Source organism: Pinus tabuliformis, chromosome 3_2 (genome assembly GCF_031772625.1).
Source record: "Pinus tabuliformis cultivar Carrire ecotype Pingquan chromosome 3_2, CPIR1, whole genome shotgun sequence".
In the NCBI taxonomy this organism is placed as follows: Eukaryota; Viridiplantae; Streptophyta; class Pinopsida; order Pinales; family Pinaceae; genus Pinus; species Pinus tabuliformis.
The window spans coordinates 1,033,300,134-1,033,320,790 of NC_142302.1; the positions used below are offsets into that span (position 1 = coordinate 1,033,300,134).

At 39.5% G+C, this 20,657-nt stretch overlaps 1 protein-coding gene and 1 pseudogene across 1 annotated transcript; one reads left to right on the plus strand and one right to left on the minus strand.

The window, feature by feature from the left end:
- Window positions 1-16,538, minus strand: part of LOC149184122 (peroxisomal 2,4-dienoyl-CoA reductase [(3E)-enoyl-CoA-producing] pseudogene) — an 80,718-nt pseudogene extending 64,180 nt beyond the window's left edge.
- A 1,160-nt stretch (window positions 16,539-17,698) lies between these two features.
- LOC149184123 (uncharacterized) lies at window positions 17,699-20,350 on the plus strand. The gene has a single exon (XM_089415235.1). It carries the CDS (start codon window positions 17,948-17,950, stop codon window positions 20,348-20,350), a length of 2,403 nt encoding a protein of 800 aa, XP_089271361.1. The 5' UTR covers window positions 17,699-17,947.
- The last annotated feature ends 307 nt before the right edge of the window (window positions 20,351-20,657 follow it).

The following is a 20,657-nucleotide window of genomic DNA, read 5'->3' on the forward strand; positions in this document are numbered from 1 at the left end:
CACTGATACAAGATTGGGATTGGGAGTCCAACAAACCCACACGCAGCTACAGAACCTATGCTTGGAGATGCAGAGTTTGAAGCAGGATAGGGTGCCCTGGACGGAAGTGCGCGAGGAAGTGTGGTGTATAAAATGTAAAGGCCAGGACCACGATAAGGATCATTGTCCCGTATTCGTGAACTATTTGGCGAGGGGGGGGGGGACCAATGTCGTTGAGACCAGAGGCACAGGTGGCCCCAAGCGTGGCACCCGTGCTCTGGTGCACGATATGTCAGGTGGGAGGAAAGCACACGACGGACAACTGTCACTTGTTGCAGAAGTATACATAGACTCTGCATCAACTATTTTGTAATTTCTCTAGGTCAGTAGGCCACAATGAGCGAAACTGTCGAAGTTATGAATTGTTGATGGATCAAACACCTGCCTACAGGATGCAGATCGAGGCGAGAGGTTAGGATCCGGTCGCAGCAATAGCTCGGGGTGGATTTCAATGGCGGGGTCGAGGACGAGGAGGAATGGGACCCAGACGAGGGTGCAGACAATTAATCTGCTATAATTACGGAGGACCTGGGCACTACACTCGCGAGTGTACCAAACCAACGAGAATATCTTGTCCGTATTGTGAGCAATTTGATCATGAAATTGTAGATTATGCGATGCTGATCTCACAAATGTGGGAGAAAGGGGCACTACAGCCTACTCCTACTAAAAATATCCAAATGATGAGGTTCGAACCGTGCAAAGAAGACCCCAACATAAACTTGATGCTCAAAAGTGGCATGACCACAAGGGAAGATAAGGGGAGGTAGCTCGAGGAAGATACCTGGGTTCACAAGGCTCCTACAAAGGAACCAGAGTTTTACGTGGAACTTGCAAAGGAAACGTTTATGGAAGCTAAGAAGAGCTTCGCAGAGGCCTCTACTTCAGGTAGTAAGGATCAACCAGAGACGGGCCTGCATCCTTCTATGCTAACTACCTTTTTAGAGACATGCATGAAACTACTGCGTGACAATAAGGTAGTTAAAGGACTACAAGAGTTGATTGTTAGATGCGCAGGATCGGGTGAACCGCGCGTAGTCCGGAAACAGGGAAAGCATGCGTTGTGCAACAGGAGGGAAATGAGATTGACGGAGCAGATTGGCGAGTATGAAATGGATCAGGTAATCTTAGACTTAGGTTCGGACACAAATGTGTTACCGAAACAAACATGGGAAGGCATGGGCAAGCCCACATTACAGTAGTCTCCTATTCAATTAAGGATGGAGAACCAAAAAAATATCTTGCCCATGGGAAGATTGAAAGGGGTGACAATGGATATTGAAGGTGCGAGTACACAGACGAACTTTGAGGTAGTAGAGATTGTGGATGAAAATAACCCTTACCTCACATTGCTAGGAATAGACTGGCCCACGGGTATGAATGGGGTCATCAACCTGAAGAAGCGAAAGATGATTTTCGAGAAAAAGTCCCTACGCGTAGTAGTTTTGTTGGATCCGGCTAAAGGAGAGTGCTACACTGAACCCGTACAAGATGATGGAAGCGATGACGAGTTGGATTGTATCTACAAGATAACTGCGTGAGACCAGGATTGGCTAAATGTGACTGTAGATAGAAATGTCTCGCGGGAGTGCACTGGTTCCTACCCTTCAGATTCAGATGAAGAAGACGAATGCTGGCACAATCGGTTGAGTAAAGTGACAATGCTAAACTGTAATATGATGACTAAATCAATGCGTTGCGTAACAACCCAAGATCGAGATCTACCGACATATGATGGGTTGACAACGGTGGATGAATTCTTTAACAAGTTTGAGAGCGCAGTACCAGAGTACCAGAGGTTCGATGCATTAAAGTGGGCATTGTGTGTGACACCTGTGCGTTGGTGGGGAACACATCAAGGGAAATTTGAAAACTAGCGCGGTTGCAGGAGGTTGATGCAGCTAAGGTTTGGGAAGTCGGAACTACGAATAACCGAGAAATATGATGGAGGCGATGACCCACGCATGCACCTCACAAAATGGACCAAAGCCTATGGAGAAGAACCCTAGCCTGAATCGGTACACTTATTTTATCATACCCTAGATGTCATCCCAAGAAACTGGTATATCGAGACAGAACTCTGACATGGTATGGGCGAATGGGATGTCTTGCGTGAGTGATTTTTTTTAACATTCTCATTTGAAGACCCATGGGCGGATACTATTGAGGATCCGCTGCAAGCTGTGAAAGCTGCCATTTTCAAAATACCACAAGAACCACGGGAACTAGTCCAACCTGTATGGTCACTACATTTAAGCCATGCCCTAGAATGTTACAATGTACAAGTGGAGGATGATGATGATGACCCCCGAAATATTAATATTCCCGAAACTGAAGGGAGTCACGAAGTCCAAGGACTGTCAATTGAGGACCTCGACATCACTGCGTTGCTGAAAACAAAACAGGTAAACATTGGTACAGATGTGGAGCCAAAGTATGAAACGCTAGGGGACTATTGGGATGATGCCATGGTGGATAAGGTCATCGAGTTAATTCGTGAATATCAAGACTTGTTCCTGACCAAAATCACGGAATTAAAGGGGATCCTTGGCAACCTAGGGATGATGAAGATTACTCTAAAACCAGATGTGAAGCCAGTTAAGCAATGCCCTTACCGTTTGAATCTGAAGTATACAGAAAAGGTCCGTGAAGAGTTGGAAAAAATGCTTGCAGCAGGCTTTGTTGAACCAATGGAAGAGTCTGACTGGGTGAGTCCTATGAAAGTGCAGGAGAAAAAATAGAAGGGTGAAATTCGAATTTGCGTGGACCTCAGGAAGCTTAATGATGCCTATGTTCACGATCCATTCCCGACACTGTTTACAGATGAAGTCTTGGAGAATGTTGGCGGACAGGAAGCTTACTCATTCACGGATGGGTTCTCAGGGTACCATCAGATCAAGATCGCGTCGGAAGATAGGAGCAAGACAACCTTCGCGACCGAATGGGGTTGTTTTTAGTACACTATTATTCCCTTTGGGATGAAGAACGCACCAGCGATATTTTCACGCGTAGTGGTGGTCGCCTTCAAGGAATTTATCCACAAGTTTTTGGAAGTTTATTTCAATGATTGGACTGTATTTGGGCTAGTTAAGAAACATATAGCGAGCTTACGGTTGATGGTGGATACTTGCCGACGACACCAGATTGCATTGAATATTAAGAAGTGAACCTTCCTCGTCCCCTTTGTAAATTTGCTCGGCCATGTGGTATGCAAACAAGGCCTGATGGTGGACCCTTCAAAGAGTGTTTTCATTCTCAATCTGGAAGCACCTCAAAGTGTCAAACAACTTTGCACCACGTTGGGGAACACTGGCTACTATCGAAAGTTTATTAAGAGCTATGCAAAAATCACGATACCAATGGAACAGTTGTTGAAAAAGGACACTACATGTTGTTGGAATGATGATTGTAAGAAAATTCTGGAGATTCTCAAGGAAAAAATGACATCTGCTCCCATTTTGGTCTTCCCAAAATGGGACATCAAATTTCATGTACATGTTGATGCATCGTGTATCGTGCTAGGCGTTGTACTCATGTAGGAAGGAGCAGAAGGTATTGATCATCCGATCGCGTTTGCAAGTCGATGGTTGTCCAAAACCGAAAAGAAATACTCTACTACTGAGTGCGAGGGATTGGTGATGGTATACGCGCTCCAGAAATACTGCCACTATCTACTTGGTGGGCACTTCAAGATGTATACCGATCGTTTCGCATTGAAATACTTCGTGAACAAGCCTATGTTGGGGGTGCGCATATGTAGATGGTTATTACTATTTCAAGAATATGACTTCGAGGTCATCGTAAAGCCGGGACGCTTAAATGCAGGCCCACATCACCTATCACGAATTGAGAACGGAGAGGAGCCAACAAATTTGGAGGAAGGACTACCTGATGCACAACTCTATGCAGTGTGCGTCGTGGACAACCACTTCGAAGATATAATCCATTTCTTAACCACAGGGACTGCGCCGCAGGGATATTTAGTCCAGTAGAAGAAATAATTGGTGGTACGTGCGACGGATTTTTCTGTTATCGCGGGGAACCTCTACAAAATGGGAAACGACAAAATATTACGAAGATATGTACCCAAATTTGAACGAGGACAGATCCTCGCAGAAGCGCATGGGGGGGGCGGTCGCAGGAGCACATTATGTGGGATGGGCGATAGCACAGAAGATTCTTTGTGCCAGACTATGGTGGCCAACCCTACATCAAGATTCGAAAGCGTACTGTCGGGCCTGTGACATATGTCAATGGTTTGGGAAACCATTGCGAAGGGATGAAATGCCACTCTCTTGGGTCCCTATAATACTAGTGATTACCCCATTAATATTGTAGTTATACCCCTTATTTATATTGTTGTGCCCCCATTGCCCCCATATTGTTATTAATGTGCCCATAGAATCCCTCTATTGTTATTTTTGTGGCTTTATATTATTATTGTTAGGTCGACTGGATTATATTGTAACTCCTTAGACTCCTATATATAGAAAGGAGGTTTTGTCATTTGTATCATCCAAGAATTGTTCATTTATGTAATGTAAAGGAGGTTTCCCCCTCGAAGAGGCTGAATTCTAAGGCGTTGATCTATCTTTTCTATCTTTTCTTGAGCTGATTTCATAACATTTGGTATCAGAGCTTTGGATTCTAGGGTTTCGCTGCTCCAAACAGGTCATCGTGGAATTTTCACTATAACTTTTTTTCTGTGAAGTTTCAGAAGTCACAAAAAAACCCATTTGAGAAGAAATCGCGCTGAACCTCGGGTTCGAATTTCAGAGCTTTTCGCGCGATATTTTCAGAGATATGATCTGAGGAAGTTGGTCCTTTTGCAGACTCCTGAATTACACTCAAAACAGGTGACCTGGGGAAAATCGTCATAACTTTCTTTCTGAGCATCGGATTGAAATTTCGTAAGAAGGTACAGAACGAGGACGGACTGTAGTTTTCTTTTATATATTTTTTAGAGTTAAAGGTAGAAACAGTGACACGTGGCACTTCATACAAGTTCGCTCTACTGAACTAGTCTATAATCAGGTCACTGCGGGAGATTGTGCATAAATATTTCTTGGAGAATCCAATTTGGATCAGACTAGTGGCATTGGAAAGAGGACATAGAAGGCTACTACAGGTCACAATTTCAGAACTGGATGATTCGAAATTACAGAGATACATCAGATTCAATATCAGGCTTCTATAAAGTAAAAAAAGGTGTGTAGTTTTTTTTAAATTTTTGCATAAGCTTGGTTTGAAGGTATTCAAAGGGCATAGTAAAGCATTATTATCGGAAATTGATGCCCCGAGGAAAGAAAATGCAAACACCTAGTAAGGAACCTGAAAGCTCTAGCATGACTCATGAAGAAGAGGAAGAAATGCTACATGATATATCAAAATTACAAGAACAAGTGCAACAAATGTCACGCTCACAAAAGCTAACAGATGCTAAGATAAATGGTGTGGAATCTAAGATAAAGGGCATGGAAGCTAAGATGGATGATTTGAAGACAGATTTGAGGACAGATTTGAAGACAGACATGGCAGATTTGAAGACAGATTTGACAAATTTTCTACAAGAAATACTTACTAATGGTGAAAAGGTTGTAAAGGAAACTCATGATGTGAACAAAAGAAATGTTAATCATGATTCCATAGACTCTAATGTTGGATCGAAGACCCACCATATTCCAAAAATCGATATGAGGAAGTTTGATGGCAAGGATCCCGCCACATGGATATTACAGATGGAGCAGTTCTTCGATCTCAATAATGTGCAAAACACACAAAAGGTACGTATGGCAACTTTATATTTGGAACCAAATCAGTTTGTATGGTATCAATGGCTTTGCTCTCATAAATAATTTATCACTTGGGCAATTTTTACGGAAGAATTGATAGCACATTATGAGGATACAAAAAGCAACACTTTTTTTTAGCCAATTGATAAGTCTCAAACAAAAGGGTTCAATAATGAAGCACATTGAGGAGTTCCAAAAATTGAACATAAGGGTAAAAGATATTCCAGAGCAGCATAGGATTGATGTGTTCATAGGGTCTTTAAAAGATAATATCCAACATGATGTTCGACTTTAGGAACCTGATTCATTAGAGAAGGCATTCAGGTTAGCAAGAAAAATGGAAAGCAAAATTATGGCAACCAGGAAGCATACCACTCACAACTATAAAGACGGAAGTGCAGTTGCCCCTAGTCTTCCACAACCTATAAGGTTGACACCACAACAATTGGAAGAAAAAAGAGCAAAAGGGCTTTGTTATAGTTGTGATAGCAAATACACTAAAGGTCATAAGTGTGCTGAGAAGAAATTATTCTACATAGATTGTGAAGAGGAAGAAGAAAAGGAGCAAGAAAGGTCAAAAGAACAGGATATGCTCCAGGAACAAAGCCTAGATGAAGAACAAATAAATCCGACCATATCTTGTAATGCATTGGCAGGAATTACCACTCCTCAAACCATCAAGATAGAAGGACAAATCAAGAAGAAAAAGGTAATAGTGTTGATTGATTCAGGAAGCACCCACAATTTTATTCATTGTAGGGTAACAAAAGAATTGAATTGCTTCCTATATCCAGCACCAGAGTGTCAAGTGATGATTGCAAATGGAGGAACAATAAATTGCTCTGGAAAGTGCCATAATATCAAGCTATCCATGGGAGAATATGTATTGACAAGCCCAATGCTTTCCATTCCAATGGGAGGTGTTGATGTTGTACTAGGAGCCCAATGGCTACAATAGCTTTTAATTTTCAAGAACTTTTCATCAAATTTTCTACGGAAGGAAAGGAAGTTGAATTAAGGGGTATTGCAGGGAAACCAGGAAAGATAATCAGCTCTAATGGTATGACAAAGCTTCTAAAAAAGGAGCAAAGGGGTGTAATTGCACAATTATGTTCGCTAGATGTTTCCACATTAGAATCATCTATTTCTCCAGATCTCCAAAAAGTCCTGGACAATAATTCTAAGGTATTTGAGACTCCCAAAGGTCTCCCATCTAGGCGTGATCATGATCATTCTATTCATCTGATTCCAGGAAGTGTTCCTCCAAACATCAGGTTGTACAGATATCCCTATGTCCAAAAAAGTGAAATTGAACGTATGGTTGCAGAAATGCTAGAGGCTGGTATAATTCAACCGAGTCAAAGTTCTTTCTCTGCTCCAGTAGTATTGGTGCACAAGAAGGATGGATCATGGCGCATGTGTCCGGATTATAGGGAGCTCAACAAGCTCACTATTAAAGATAAGTTCCCCATTCCTGTCATTGATGAATTACTGGATGAATTGCATGGATCAATTTACTTCACCAAGTTGGATCTTCATTTAGGATATCATCAAATCAGAATGAAGATTGAAGACATTCCGAAAATGGCATTTAGAACTCATGAGGGTCATTATGAATTTTTGGTCATGCCTTTTGGCCTTACCAATGCACCTTCAACATTTCAAGGTTTGATGAATTCAATTTTCAAACCATTCCTTAGAAAATTTGTGTTAGTATTTTTTGATGATATACTAATCTACAGCAAGTCTTGGAAGGATCATGTTGAACATGTTGACAGGGTGCTACAACTATTGGAGGAGAAACAATTATATGCCAAAAGATCCAAATGTTTCTTTGGAGTCCAGGAGGTGGAATATTGGGGTCATATTGTATCTCATGAAGGAGTTAAGGTAGACCCTAGCAAAATTAAAGCCATTAAGGAATGGAAAATCCCCACATCCATAAAGCATCTGTGTGGATTTCTTGGGTTGACAGGGTATTATCGCAAGTTTGTTAAGAATTATGGGAGAATAGCAGCACCTCTAACAACATTATTGAAGAAAGATGCATTTTCATGGACTCCGGAAGCAACAAAGGCCTTTGAACATCTTAAAGAGGCAATGTGCCAAGCACCGGTCTTAGCTACACCAGACTTCACAAAAACCTTTATTGTGGAATGTGATGCTTCAGGAAATGGAATTGGTGCTGTTCTAATGCAAGATGAAAGACCCATTGCTTTTGAAAGTCGTCCAATCAAGGGAAAGTTTTTAAGCAAAGCTATTTATGAGAAGGAAATGTTGGCAATACTCCATGCACTTAAGAAATGGCGACCCTACCTAATGGGAAGACACTTCAAGGTAAAAACGGATCATGATAGCCTTAAATACTTTTTAGAACAAAGATTATCCTCTGAAGAGCAACAAAAGTGGGTCACAAAGATGTTGGGTTATGACTTTGAAATCATCTACAAAAAAGGGAAGCAAAATGTGGTGGCAGATGCACTCTCAAGAAAGGATGAGGATGTGGAAGCATTGTTGTGCGCTATTTCTATTATCCAACCAGATTGGATAAATGAAGCAAGGGAGGAATGGAAGAATGACGAAGAAGTGTGGGCACTTATTCGAAAGATACAACAAGATTCCAGTACGTCTGATACATTTAGCTGGAAAAATGATTCGTTATGGTACAAAGATCGCTTATACCTCTGTAAGAATTCCCAGCTAAAACAAAAGATTCTTATGGAATTGCACACTTCTCCCTTAGGAGGGCACTCAGGATTTTTAAAAACTTACCACAGGGTTAAGAAGGAATTTTTTTGGGATGGCCTTAAATCAGATATTCAAAAGTTTGTGGCAGAATGTTTGGTTTGCCAACAAAATAAAGTTGAAACAATTAAGACATCGGGTCTATTACAACCTTTATCCATTCCAAGCCAACGTTGGGAGGAGGTTTCAATGGATTTTATCACAGGTTTACCCAAGTCTGAGGGAAAGAGTGTCATCATGGTGGTAGTTGACAGACTTACCAAGTATGCACACTTTTGTGCATTATCACATCCAATTAAAGCCAGTACAGTTTCTACTGCATTTATGGAAACAATTCAAAAGCTACATGGAAACCCAAAGATTATTGTAAGTGACAGAGATCCCATTTTCACTGGAAATTTTTGGACAGAATTATTTTCTTGTCTTGGTACTCAGTTAGCTCATAGCTCATCTTATCATCCTCAATCTGATGGGCAAACTGAGATAGTAAACAAATGTTTGGAAGGATATCTTCGTTGCTTTGTATCTGATAAACAGACACAATGGGTCAAATGGTTGCCTCTGGCTGAATGGTGGTATAACACTTCCTTTCATACAGCAACAAAAATGACCCCATTTATGGCACTTTATGGGTATCAACCACCATCCATCACATCATATTTAAGAGAAAATTCTAAGGTTCAGGCAGTGGAACATCACATCGAACATCAACAACAAGTCCTCCAACTCGTAAAGGATAACCTCGTGTTGGCACAAAATAGAATGAAACAACAGGCAGATCAACATCGCAGTGAAAGAAGTTTTGATGTAGGTGATTGGGTATTCCTACGGCTACAACCATATAAGCAAATGTCCCTCAAGCAAGCTAAGAAGGATAATAAATTATCACCAAAGTATTATGGTCCGTACAAGGTGTTGCAAAAGATTGGTACTATGGCATACAAATTGGAGCTTCCTGCAGCTTCTCGATTGCACCCAGTTTTCCATGTTTCATGCTTAAAGAAGGTTATAGGTGACAAGCTCCCAGTTCAAACAATATTGCCAGAACTTGACGAGGAAGGAAAAATTATATTGGAACCGGAAGCAGTTATAGAAACAAGAACTCGACAGCTACGAAATCGATCAATTTCAGAGTATCTTATCAAGTGGAAGAACTTATCCGCTGAAGATTCCACATGGGAGGATGAGAATTTTATGCAGAAGTATCCAGAACTACTCAAGCATTGAGGACAACACTTTTTTGAAGGAGAGGGGCATGTTGGGTCCCTATAATACTAGTGATTACCCCATTAATATTGTAGTTATACCCCTTATTTATATTGTTGTGCCCCCATTGCCCCCATATTGTTATTAATGTGCCCATAGAATCCCTCTATTGTTATTTTTGTGGCTTTATATTATTATTGTTAGGTCGGCTGGATTATATTGTGACTCCTTAGACTCCTATATATAGAAAGGAGGTTTTGTCATTTGTATCATCCAAGAATTGTTCATTTATGTAATGTAAAGGAGGTTGCCCCCTCGAAGAGGCTGAATTCTAAGGCGTTGATCTATCTTTTCTATCTTTTTTGAGCTGATTTCATAACACACTCAATCCACAGATGATGTTGCAACCATTCGAAAAATGGGCGATAGACTTTGTGGGGCCCATCACACCTCGAGGGAAGATGGGTGCGCACTATATCATCACCGCAATAGAGTACTTGACTCGATGGGCGAAAGCACAACCAGTCAAGGATTTCACGACCGCTACAGCTGTGAAATTTTTGTTCAATAATGTGTTAAAACGGTTTGGATGCCCAAAAATTCTAATGAGTGATCGCGGAACACACTTCCTAAATGAAACTATCAGTGCACTCACTGAGGAATTCCAGGTGTTTCATCAGCAAAGTACGTCATACCATCCGCAAGCGAATGGGATAGTAGAAGCATTCAACAAGATTATGGAGACCGCGTTGACCAAAGTATGTAATGCATAACGAAACGATTGGGATTTGGACATACATGTTGTGTTATGGGCATACCGAACCACATGCAAGAAATTGATGGGTCATACACCTTTCAGGTTAGTCTACGGTACGGAAGCTGTCATGCCAATGGAATACATTGTACCCAGTTTTTGGATAGCAGCAATGACAAGCATGGAAGACCGTGAACCTTGGAAGAGAGGCTCGCACAACTGGAAGAACGGTTTCTGGTGGGATTCCATCAGCAGGTACAGAAACAATGCGAGAAATCTTGGCATGATCACCATATCAAGTTCCGCACGTTCAAAGTAAATGATTTAGTATTGTTGTATGACAACAAGTTCGAAAAATTCCCTGGAAAACTCCGAATGCATTGGTTGGGACCATATGTGGTCAAAGAGGTCACAGATGGACGCGCAGTCCATCTCGGCAAGCTTAATGGAGAGCCCTTCCCAGGAAGGGTAAATGGCAGTTGCCTAAAGCCCTACACGAGTGGGCAGGCTATCTGATTAACCGACCAAAGCACAGTCTCAGCACTCCAAGCAGTTGAAAGAAGGTTCGGGACTATAAACGAATCTGCAGGAAAGCTGCACGGAAACAGGGTTCCGCGTAGGGCAAGTCTATCGTAGGAATCGTGGTCGCGCATAAGGAGTTGCATTGCTACGCAGATAGGCTGGAAAGTGGCTGTTGAGGACACTGGTCATGACAAGATTGTCAATTTAATGCAACGAGGAGCAGACGACGGGAAATTAAGACATGAAGTCAAAAATGGATTTGAAATGATTTGCCACCAGTATCGCATTAATGAGCCAGAAAGGGGGGAATGGTCGAATTTGAATTTTATCAGGTCTATAAATTACAGCTGGTCATCCATTGAACAAACTGTGGCATCTTGAGACTTAAGTTATTGTGTTATCCAATAGGCATGGACTCATCGAACTTCGACGATTCGAGAGTAAGCCCTGTGGTTGCGACATCACCAAAAGAGCTGCACGACCTTCAGGACAGCGTAATGTCCACCTCCAAGGCTGCAATGTCGAGTCCAATGTCAGCAGTGGGAGAAGTGCGAAAAATCCCCAGACAGATAGTAGGACCGGTCCAGATGTCGCTACGAAACCTGTGGTCTGGTCAATGATCTATGAAAGATAAGGGCAAGATGGTGAATCTTGGGATAAAAGATAGAATTCCGTTGAAAAGTGTGTCCCTGGGTCGTGTGCCCATGACAAAACTTGAAGATTGGGACCTCGCAGACAACAACATCTCTCTTGCAAAAATGCAACACAAGCTTCAACAGACATTGAGTATACTGGACCAGAGATCGCAAGCTTACTGCTCTTGCACAAAGAGTTCATGCCTTTGGCATCTCAGCTAGAGCTAAAATCCTATGAGGGGTCACTTTGTGTTAACTGAGCAGAGCAGAATGAGCATCATCAGTTAAGCGAATTAGTAGAGGCAATGGAGCAGGAGCTTGAAGAAGTGTTGCAGGAGGCAAGGATGGAGCAGCAGAGCGTAGTGCGTCACTCACAGGGATGGTGGATTGCAAAGCCTTGGCAACGCGTCTCGCCACACCGACGAGTGACTCGGGATGAGTCATGATGATTGTGTTGGGGGCCTATTGGGCAGCGGATCCCCTGCGTAATGGTTTTTGGGCTTAAAGCCCACAATTTTGGGTATTGGTATTGTAAAGGCTCTGCGAAGTGCGCAGAGTGTGAATTGTAATGGGTCAAGTCTAAGGGTAGTCTGCCCTAAAATATTATAATTTAATATAGAATTTGTTAGCCTACTCATGACCTGCGAACCATGGGAATGTATAAACAGAGCGAGGCTCTAAGTATAGAAGGTAGCTTTTAGGGGGATCTAAAGTGTTATGGGTAGTTAACGGTGATATTCGCTCTGAGTCTGCAAGTCCAATTCGGGAGTTGTAGTAGTAGAAGAGGCTCTATAGTTGTGTGTAGAGAGGCCTGGTAGAGTCCGCAGCTATGTGCACGGACCCCTGTAGCTGTGTGTGCAGCGTGGAATTGGATTGTATTGGAATAGAAGATTAATAAAAGATAAGTGTTTCTGAAATATTGTGCATTTGCTCGTATATCAGTGTGGTTGTTCTTCTGTTATGGTTTTATACATATCTTAAGGTTTATGTTTGCGCGCGCTAGTTACAAATATTGAATGATTAATAAATCCACTAAATTAAGTCAGATCTATAATAAAAACATACTAAGGATAAGGGATCCAGATTGCGCCTCTTCGCGCTCGGTATTAGGGCTACGCCAAGGTTGGATAAGTTGCGCGAAGCCATATAAGTGCGAAAGATCAGTTCGCGACCCTTCTAGACCTCATCAAGACATCTCTAGGGTGCGGAAACTTGGTTCCAACACCCTCTCATACTACCTCGAGTGAGATTTCAGTCTGCGCTCTGCGGACTGTTGCTAAAAGGGCCAGTAGTGCAGGATTTGTTTGGCTAAACACTTCTGAACCTGGGTCAGGCCCCAATAAGCCAACAAGAGGCTCCAATGAAAGGCAGGTCGATGGACTAATAGAGAGGTGAGATTGGATAAAATGGAGAAAGGTAAGGAAATGGGCACTCAAACAATTCTAGATCCAAAACTCAAAGGCTAGAGGAACACCAAAATAGGAGGAAACTCTACCCCTCAGCAAGGGGAAACTCATACAAGCAATGATTAATGAGGGTTCTCTTATGGAGTTGTAGGGGATTAGGGTTAGAAAATATATTGGAGAAGTGAAGTCATTAATCAAGAAAGAATCACCCTTAGTTCTCCTTCTCTAGGATACAAAAATGGGGGATCAAGATATCCTTCAAACACAACATAAGATTTGGAATGGAAATGGGATTAATTTTGTTAGTTCAAGAGGAGAAACAGTTGGTGTGTCCACCCTTTGGGCTAAATCATCACTCAGGTTTCTTTATCATCGATCGTCCACCCACTGATTGGCTACCAAATTTCTTCATATCCCCTCAAATAAGGTATGCTCTTTTGTTATATATGTCAGTACATTTTCAAGATAAACAAGAAAGTTGGGATGCTTTGTTGGCTCTTGGAGATTCTATTTTTTCTTTGATTATATCTTTTGAGGAGATTTTAATACAACTTTACATTAGTGGGAAAACAAAAGGAGATCTCAAATTAGAGATTAGCTTCAAGACATTTGGAAGATCTCATCCAAAAATTATTTTTTTTGGAAATAAAACCTTCCTCCAAAAAATTTACTTAGAGCAAAAAAAAATATGGATTGTGTTATATTGCTACTCGTTTATATAGATTATCAATAGCACACTCACTCTTGTCTCAAAATATATTGGTCTATTTTTTAATCCTTCCTTGAAATATTTCAGATCACACACCATTTTTTCTTGAAATCGTTGAAAATATTGATTTTAGGCCACTTCCCTTATGTTATCATCCAATATGGGAACGTAAAATAGGTTTCAGCGATCTGGTAAAGAAACTTTGGAGTGAATGGATCATGGGAAACTGAGTGATTACTTGGGAACAAAAGATGAAGTGATTAAAAATCACATTAAAAAAGCAGGCTCAAGAACAATAGATGGAGAGACAATGAGAGATACAGGCACATGAAAAGAGAATGGAAATTATACAATCCAATAAAGACGATGGGCCTATGACAAAAGAACTGCCTAATGAAGAAAGGGAAGAATTTACTAATTAACATAAAACAGTAAGTCCCAGAGTATTTAGTTAAAGGAAGGATATATAAATACAAAATATTTTCATAAACAAGAAAAGAACTAGGTCTAAAAAAATAACATCAAAGAGATAACAAAAACAGAAACTAAAATCTTAAACTTTGATCAACTTAAGGAGAGGGAGGCCCATCACTTTAGTGATTTGTACAACACCAAAGCGCTACGTATCTTTGAAGCATAATTATCGATGTTGGAACAAATTTTGGAATCTTTGTCTTAGGAGGATAACCTTGCTTTGATAAAAGGTCCCACTGAAGAGGAAATCTATCAACAAGTATTCTCCTTTCAACTCAGACAAAGCTCCAAGACCAGAGAGTTTTTTTACCCACTTCAAACATTAGTTTTGGGAGGTAATAAGACTTAATTTTCTTTTTCAGAATGGTAGTTTACACTTTTAGAATAATTGCATAGGGCCTGAAATTAACTCTTCCTTTGTTGATTCCAAAAGAATTAAGCCTGCTTTTATTCAAGATTTAGGACTAGAGAGCTTTGGATGGAAGCAATTGCCCCACCCTTTAGTACAGTGGAATGACACTCTAATTTTCAAGAATTCTTCTTTTCGTAGACCAAAACTTATTCTAGAAGCTTTTTGAAGAAACATATCTTCAAAATTTATTGGGTAGTTCTCTCAAAATTTATATGTTGAAAAGTATGGTTAACAAGGAATAATGCAATCTTTAATAACATGAATACTCATCCCCATAGCACATTGATGAAAACAATTACATTTTGTGTTGAGTTTGGAGCTCAAAAGATAGGTTATAAATCTTCTCAACAAACCTTAGACCAAATGGAATGGGATTGGCTTAGAAAGTTTATAGTTTTGGAGAACTTTTCCCAAAACATAGGATGGAGCAAGCTTGAAATAGATAAAATATGGAAGTTAAGACTAGTAGAGGTAGAATTAAGAGCATGGAAGAGCTTGCAACAAGGATGGATTCTCTATTTTTATGAGGCATCCAAACAGAACCCAAGGGTTGCAGGTGGGGGATAGGTACTCTATGACCCCGAGGAGGAAAAAGTGTTCAAGTACTCATGTGTTCTTGGTCATAGACAAATAATCAATCAGAGATATATGGTCTTTACCAGGGACTTTTGTTAGCCAAAGGGAAATAGGTGGACACACTTATGGTTATGGGAGATTCTCTCCTAATCTTGCATCATCTTGTTCAAAGGCTTGCTCCTAAAGGACTTGACGCAGTTCCATGTCCTAAAGAGACTTCAACTAAGAGACTTCAACAAAGAAGCAAGCAAGTATGCTAAGGAGGGGTGTAAATTGTAGATAGGTGAATTAAAGGCTAGTGGCTAAATCAAACATGCTATAATTTCGTAATGGTGGATGAAGTTTATTAAAAAAACATTAGTTAAATTGGTAGATACAAGAAAATATAAAAATGGGAAATTTGGGAGCCCGAGTGACTTTGTGGCAACCCTCATGAAACACATTCATGCAAACAAGGCGTCATGAAAGATTTTATAATCAATTAATAGGGTACAGTGTTGTAAGATTTGTGTTTTGGTGGAGTAGTTCTATAAGGTAGTCACCTACAAAACCCTTCTATTTGTTGCTCTCCTCAAGAAAATCATGAATTTTTATTGGAAAAGAAAAAGCAATTGGAAAATTTTGATGAATTAACTTTCTAATGCTTGATGTATTTGTTGCAAACCATATACAATATAAATATTTTTTTATTTTATTCTTTAAAAATTACATACTAAAATTTTGAAAAAATAAAACCCTAAAATTTGAGAATATTTTATCTAGTGAGTCCAGGCTCTATCTAAATCATAAGTTTCTGGTATATCTGACTTGTGAACTGTTAGATATATACTCTTGGTTTTATATTGACAACCATAAAATTCACCAAATTAATATAATAAATTACTAATTTACCATGCTTTAAATAATAATAATAATAATAATACAATCCAGATTTGTTAACTTAAGAATATCCCTAAATTTACTGTCTTCACGATATATATATTTCGGAAATTGAATTTCTATCGGCGAATAAGACTACTGAACAAAATTTCAATAATATCCTGATTTTCCAGTCTCCACTGGGTTCATCTTTTTGTTTTTTAATCAAACAAAATTTCAGTGAAGATTCGAAAGATTTCCCAGTTCAACGTTGCCTCTTTTCTCGGGTCAAGCCAGAGGTTGCTTTTTCCTCTTCTTTTTACCAGATTTTCGGCCACTTTCTTTACGCAGTTGCCCCCACTGACCCAAGTCAATACACTGTCATTCTCACTTTTGCTAAATTTGTTCATTCCGTCACAATTTTATTTATATTCTTCTTTTTTGTGTACATGAATGGCACAAAATTTCAATTAACTTTTGGAAAAAAAGTACCCGATGTCCTCAAGCAGTGGCCCACACTGAATCAAGTCAATACACTGCAATTTTCATGTTCCCTAAATTTTCTCATTCCATTACAATTTTCAAATTTAAATGATTTTTATATTCTTCATTTTTGTTTCCGAGGGCCCATTTCTCTTTCTCTATTTTGTTCTTTTACCACATTTATATTATCACATAGCTATAATTTTTCTTACACTCTTTTCCCTATACATTTAGGGTATTGGATGCAATCAAGAGGTCATGAAAGTTTCCCTAATCAATTAATAAAGTAAAGTGAAGTGTTGTAAAAATTGTATTTTGGTAAAGAAATTTTATGAAGTATTTACATAAAAAATCTCTCTTTTATTACTCAATTATATCTTTCTCAAAAAATTCATATATTTTTATTTTGAAAAGAGAAAACACTTAGATTTTTTTAATAAATTAACTATATAATACCAAATATTTTGTTACACGCCATATACCATACAAATAATAATCTTTATTTATTAAACAAAAATACATACCAAAACTTTGAAAAATATCAAACAATCGAAATCGAATGGCAGTTTTATTAAAAATATCTCCAGATTTTAATGCCTTCACTGTTTTTGCCGTAAGAATGGGGATTGAATTTTTGCTTTCCAATTTTATTTTCTTCGTTGTTGTTTCATAGTTCAACATTTCCTCTTTTCTGGAGTCAAGTCGTGAGGTCCCTCTACTTTCTTTACGCGTTTTCTCCCAGTCAAAGACACGGCCATTCTCACTTTTCCTAAAATTCTTCAATTTTCTTTATATTCTTCATTTTTTATACAAAAATTCAATTAACTTCGAGAAAGATTTTTGGCGTTGTCCTCACGCAGTGGCCCACTGAATCAGGCCAATACACCGCAATTTTTGCATTACAATTTTCCAATTTAAATTATTTTTATATTCTTATTTTTTGTTCATACGCCGAAGTTTATATGAGAGCCCTCTTTCGCCGAACTTTATATGAGAGCCCTCTTTTTCCCCGTTTTTCATGAATGGCACAAAATTCCACTTTACATTTTTGGAAAGATTTTCCGCCATGTTCCTCGCCCACACTGAATCAACAACTCAATACACAGTAATGTTGCCCAAGTCAAGTCAAAAAGTTTGTCTTTCCTCTGAATTTTCTCATTGCATTACACTTTTCCAACTCAAATCACTTCCCTCTTCTTCACAATCACTGCTCTGTGATTATAAATACACAACAAATCTGAAGGAAGTTGGAGTGGTAGAGTGAGAAATCATTTGAAGGAAGTTGGAGTGGTAGAGTCAGAAATCATTTAAAGGAAGTTGGAGTGTAGAGTGAGAAATGGATCTTCTTCTGCTCCTCGTCATCATGTTTCTGTGCTCTGCGATGATGGGTATAGCAATGCCTACGGATGGATTCACTTCTGTTGAAAGCGTTCCTTTTAATGGACGGAATCGCCATGAAAGGGATGGACGGAATCGCCATGAAAGGGATGTGGAGGCGCTTCTGAGCTTCAAAGAGGGTATTATATCCGATCCATTAGGATCGCTCACCAACTGGACGGCCAATAACTCACATAATGTCTGCCTGTGGAAGGGAATTTCGTGCAGCCCAAACACGAATCGAGTGGTTTCAATTTCTCTCCGTGAGCGCGGATTGAATGGTAAGCTCTCCCCGTATATTGGGAACCTCTCTCTTTTGCAGCAATTAGATCTTTCCATTAATGCTTTGAGTGGGAGAATTCCAGCAGAGTTTGGGCAGCTGAAAGCGCTACGAATACTGGACCTCTCTAATAATGCTCTCAGTGGAAGAATTCCAAAGGAATTGTTTAATTGTACACGTCTTCAACAGATCTACCTTTCCTATAATACTTTGGCGGGGAGTATACCAACTTCTATGGCCAACTGCACTTCACTTACAGATTTGGATATTAGCTTAAACAGTTTGAGTGGTCCAATCCCAGCAGAATTCGGTCGCCTGGTCCACTTGGAATCTCTCTTGTTGCCCATGAATGCTCTGAGTGGAAGCATCCCAGCTTCTCTCGCCAACCGCACTTCACTTGCAGCTTTGGATATTAGCCGCAACAATTTGAGTGGTCCAATCCCAGCAGAATTCGGTCGCCTGGTCCAGTTGGAAACACTCTGGTTTTTTGACAATGGTATAAGTGGAAGCATTCCAGCTTCGATTAGCAACTGCACTTCACTCTCTGACTTCAGAGGTGGCGGAAACAAATTGAGTGGTCCAATCCCTTCAGTTATGGGTTTGTTGAAAAGCATAACTCTTCTTTATTTATCTAACAACTCTCTCAGTGGCCACATCCCTTCCACCCTATTCAATTGTACTCACCTAACTGAGTTGTACCTATCCACTAACAACCTTAGAGGTAGCATTCCCCCCAGTATTACCAATACAGATTTCGACTATCTCGACTTATCAAACAACCAGTTAATTGGATCTCTCCCGCGTAACATAGGTCAATTAAGCAATCTTCAATCTCTCCGTTTATCAAATAACAATTTGACTGGATCTCTCCCGCCTAACATAGGTCAATTAAGCAATCTTTACGAACTTCATCTATCAAATAACAATTTCACTGGATCTCTCCCGCTTAGTATAAGTCACATAAAGGATTTACAACTACTAGATCTATATAATAATAAATTTGTTGGCACTATACCCAATATTATTAGTTTAGATTCCCTTCGTATTTTAGACTTTTCAAAGAATAATTTAGAAGGATCAATACCTGAATTTAAAGGCAATTGTGACTCTTTATCTTTTTTCTCTGTTCACACTAATAAACTTTCTGGGACTTTGCCAATGTTTTTGGCTAATTGTACTGGAATTGAGTATTTAGATTTAAGGAAAAACAATTTAACCGGGCAGCTTCCTCACTATTTGGAATCTTTTTCAAAGTTGTCAATTTTAAACTTTGGCTATAATAATTTTCATGGTGGCATCCCTGAATGGGTAACAAATTTCACCTATTTGTATGTATTGGATTTATCCAATAATAAATTTAGTGGAAGAATGCCATTACATTTTGAAAGACTTCAAGGATTTGTAAATTCTTCAAACCCTATTTCTTCCCTTGATAAAGAAATCACAGTTCACATGAAAGGATGTGAGTATACTCTGCCATACCTCTCACAAACAAACACAATACTTGATTTGTCCAACAATAATCTTGTAGGACAAATACCTGCAAGCATAGGAACTTTGAGAGACATGCGATTGCTAAATTTATCTGGCAACCAGTTGGAAGGGCCAATACCTGCATCTCTTAGCAACATATCTACTTTGGAGCAGTTAGACTTGAGCAAGAACAATTTGAGTGGACATATTCCTGAAGAGCTCTCTAAGCTATATAGTCTGGCTGTTCTAGATGTTTCATCTAATAGCCTTTGTGGGCCAATCCCCAGAGGAACACAATTTTCCACATTCAGTGCAACATCATTTCAAAGGAATAAGTGCTTATATGGGTGTCCTTTAGATTCATGCAGTGAAAAGGAAAACCCAGTGGGAGAAGGTGACAATAATAGTAGCAGTGCCCATATGAAAATGGGATGGCTTGAGCATCTAGATGAAAAAATGTCATTAATGGCATTGGGGATCGGATTTGGGATTGGAATTTGGGGAGTAGTTGGTGTATTTATCTTTTGCAAGAGAGCTAGACACTGGGTGTTGGGTCTACCACCTAACAAACCACAACTCTTCTATGGAATGTATCGATTCCCTACATAAAGAACCAAGTAATGGATGTTGGCTCTAGTATGTGGTGAATTAAATTGTCATGTAATCTCCCAATGATATTTTTGGCATACTATCTTATCACATATATAATTTTTAGTGTGATCAATGTCTTATTGCATTTCCATATTAATCTCAATTTTGTTTATAACTCTTAATCATTTTTTATCATATTCAATTAATTTCCAATCAAATAACATAAATATTACATTCTCTCATGGTTCTTCGCATCTCATTTTACAAACAAGCCACACCTAGCTTTTTTATGCTTATATCTTTTCACGGTATTTTAATATGCCAT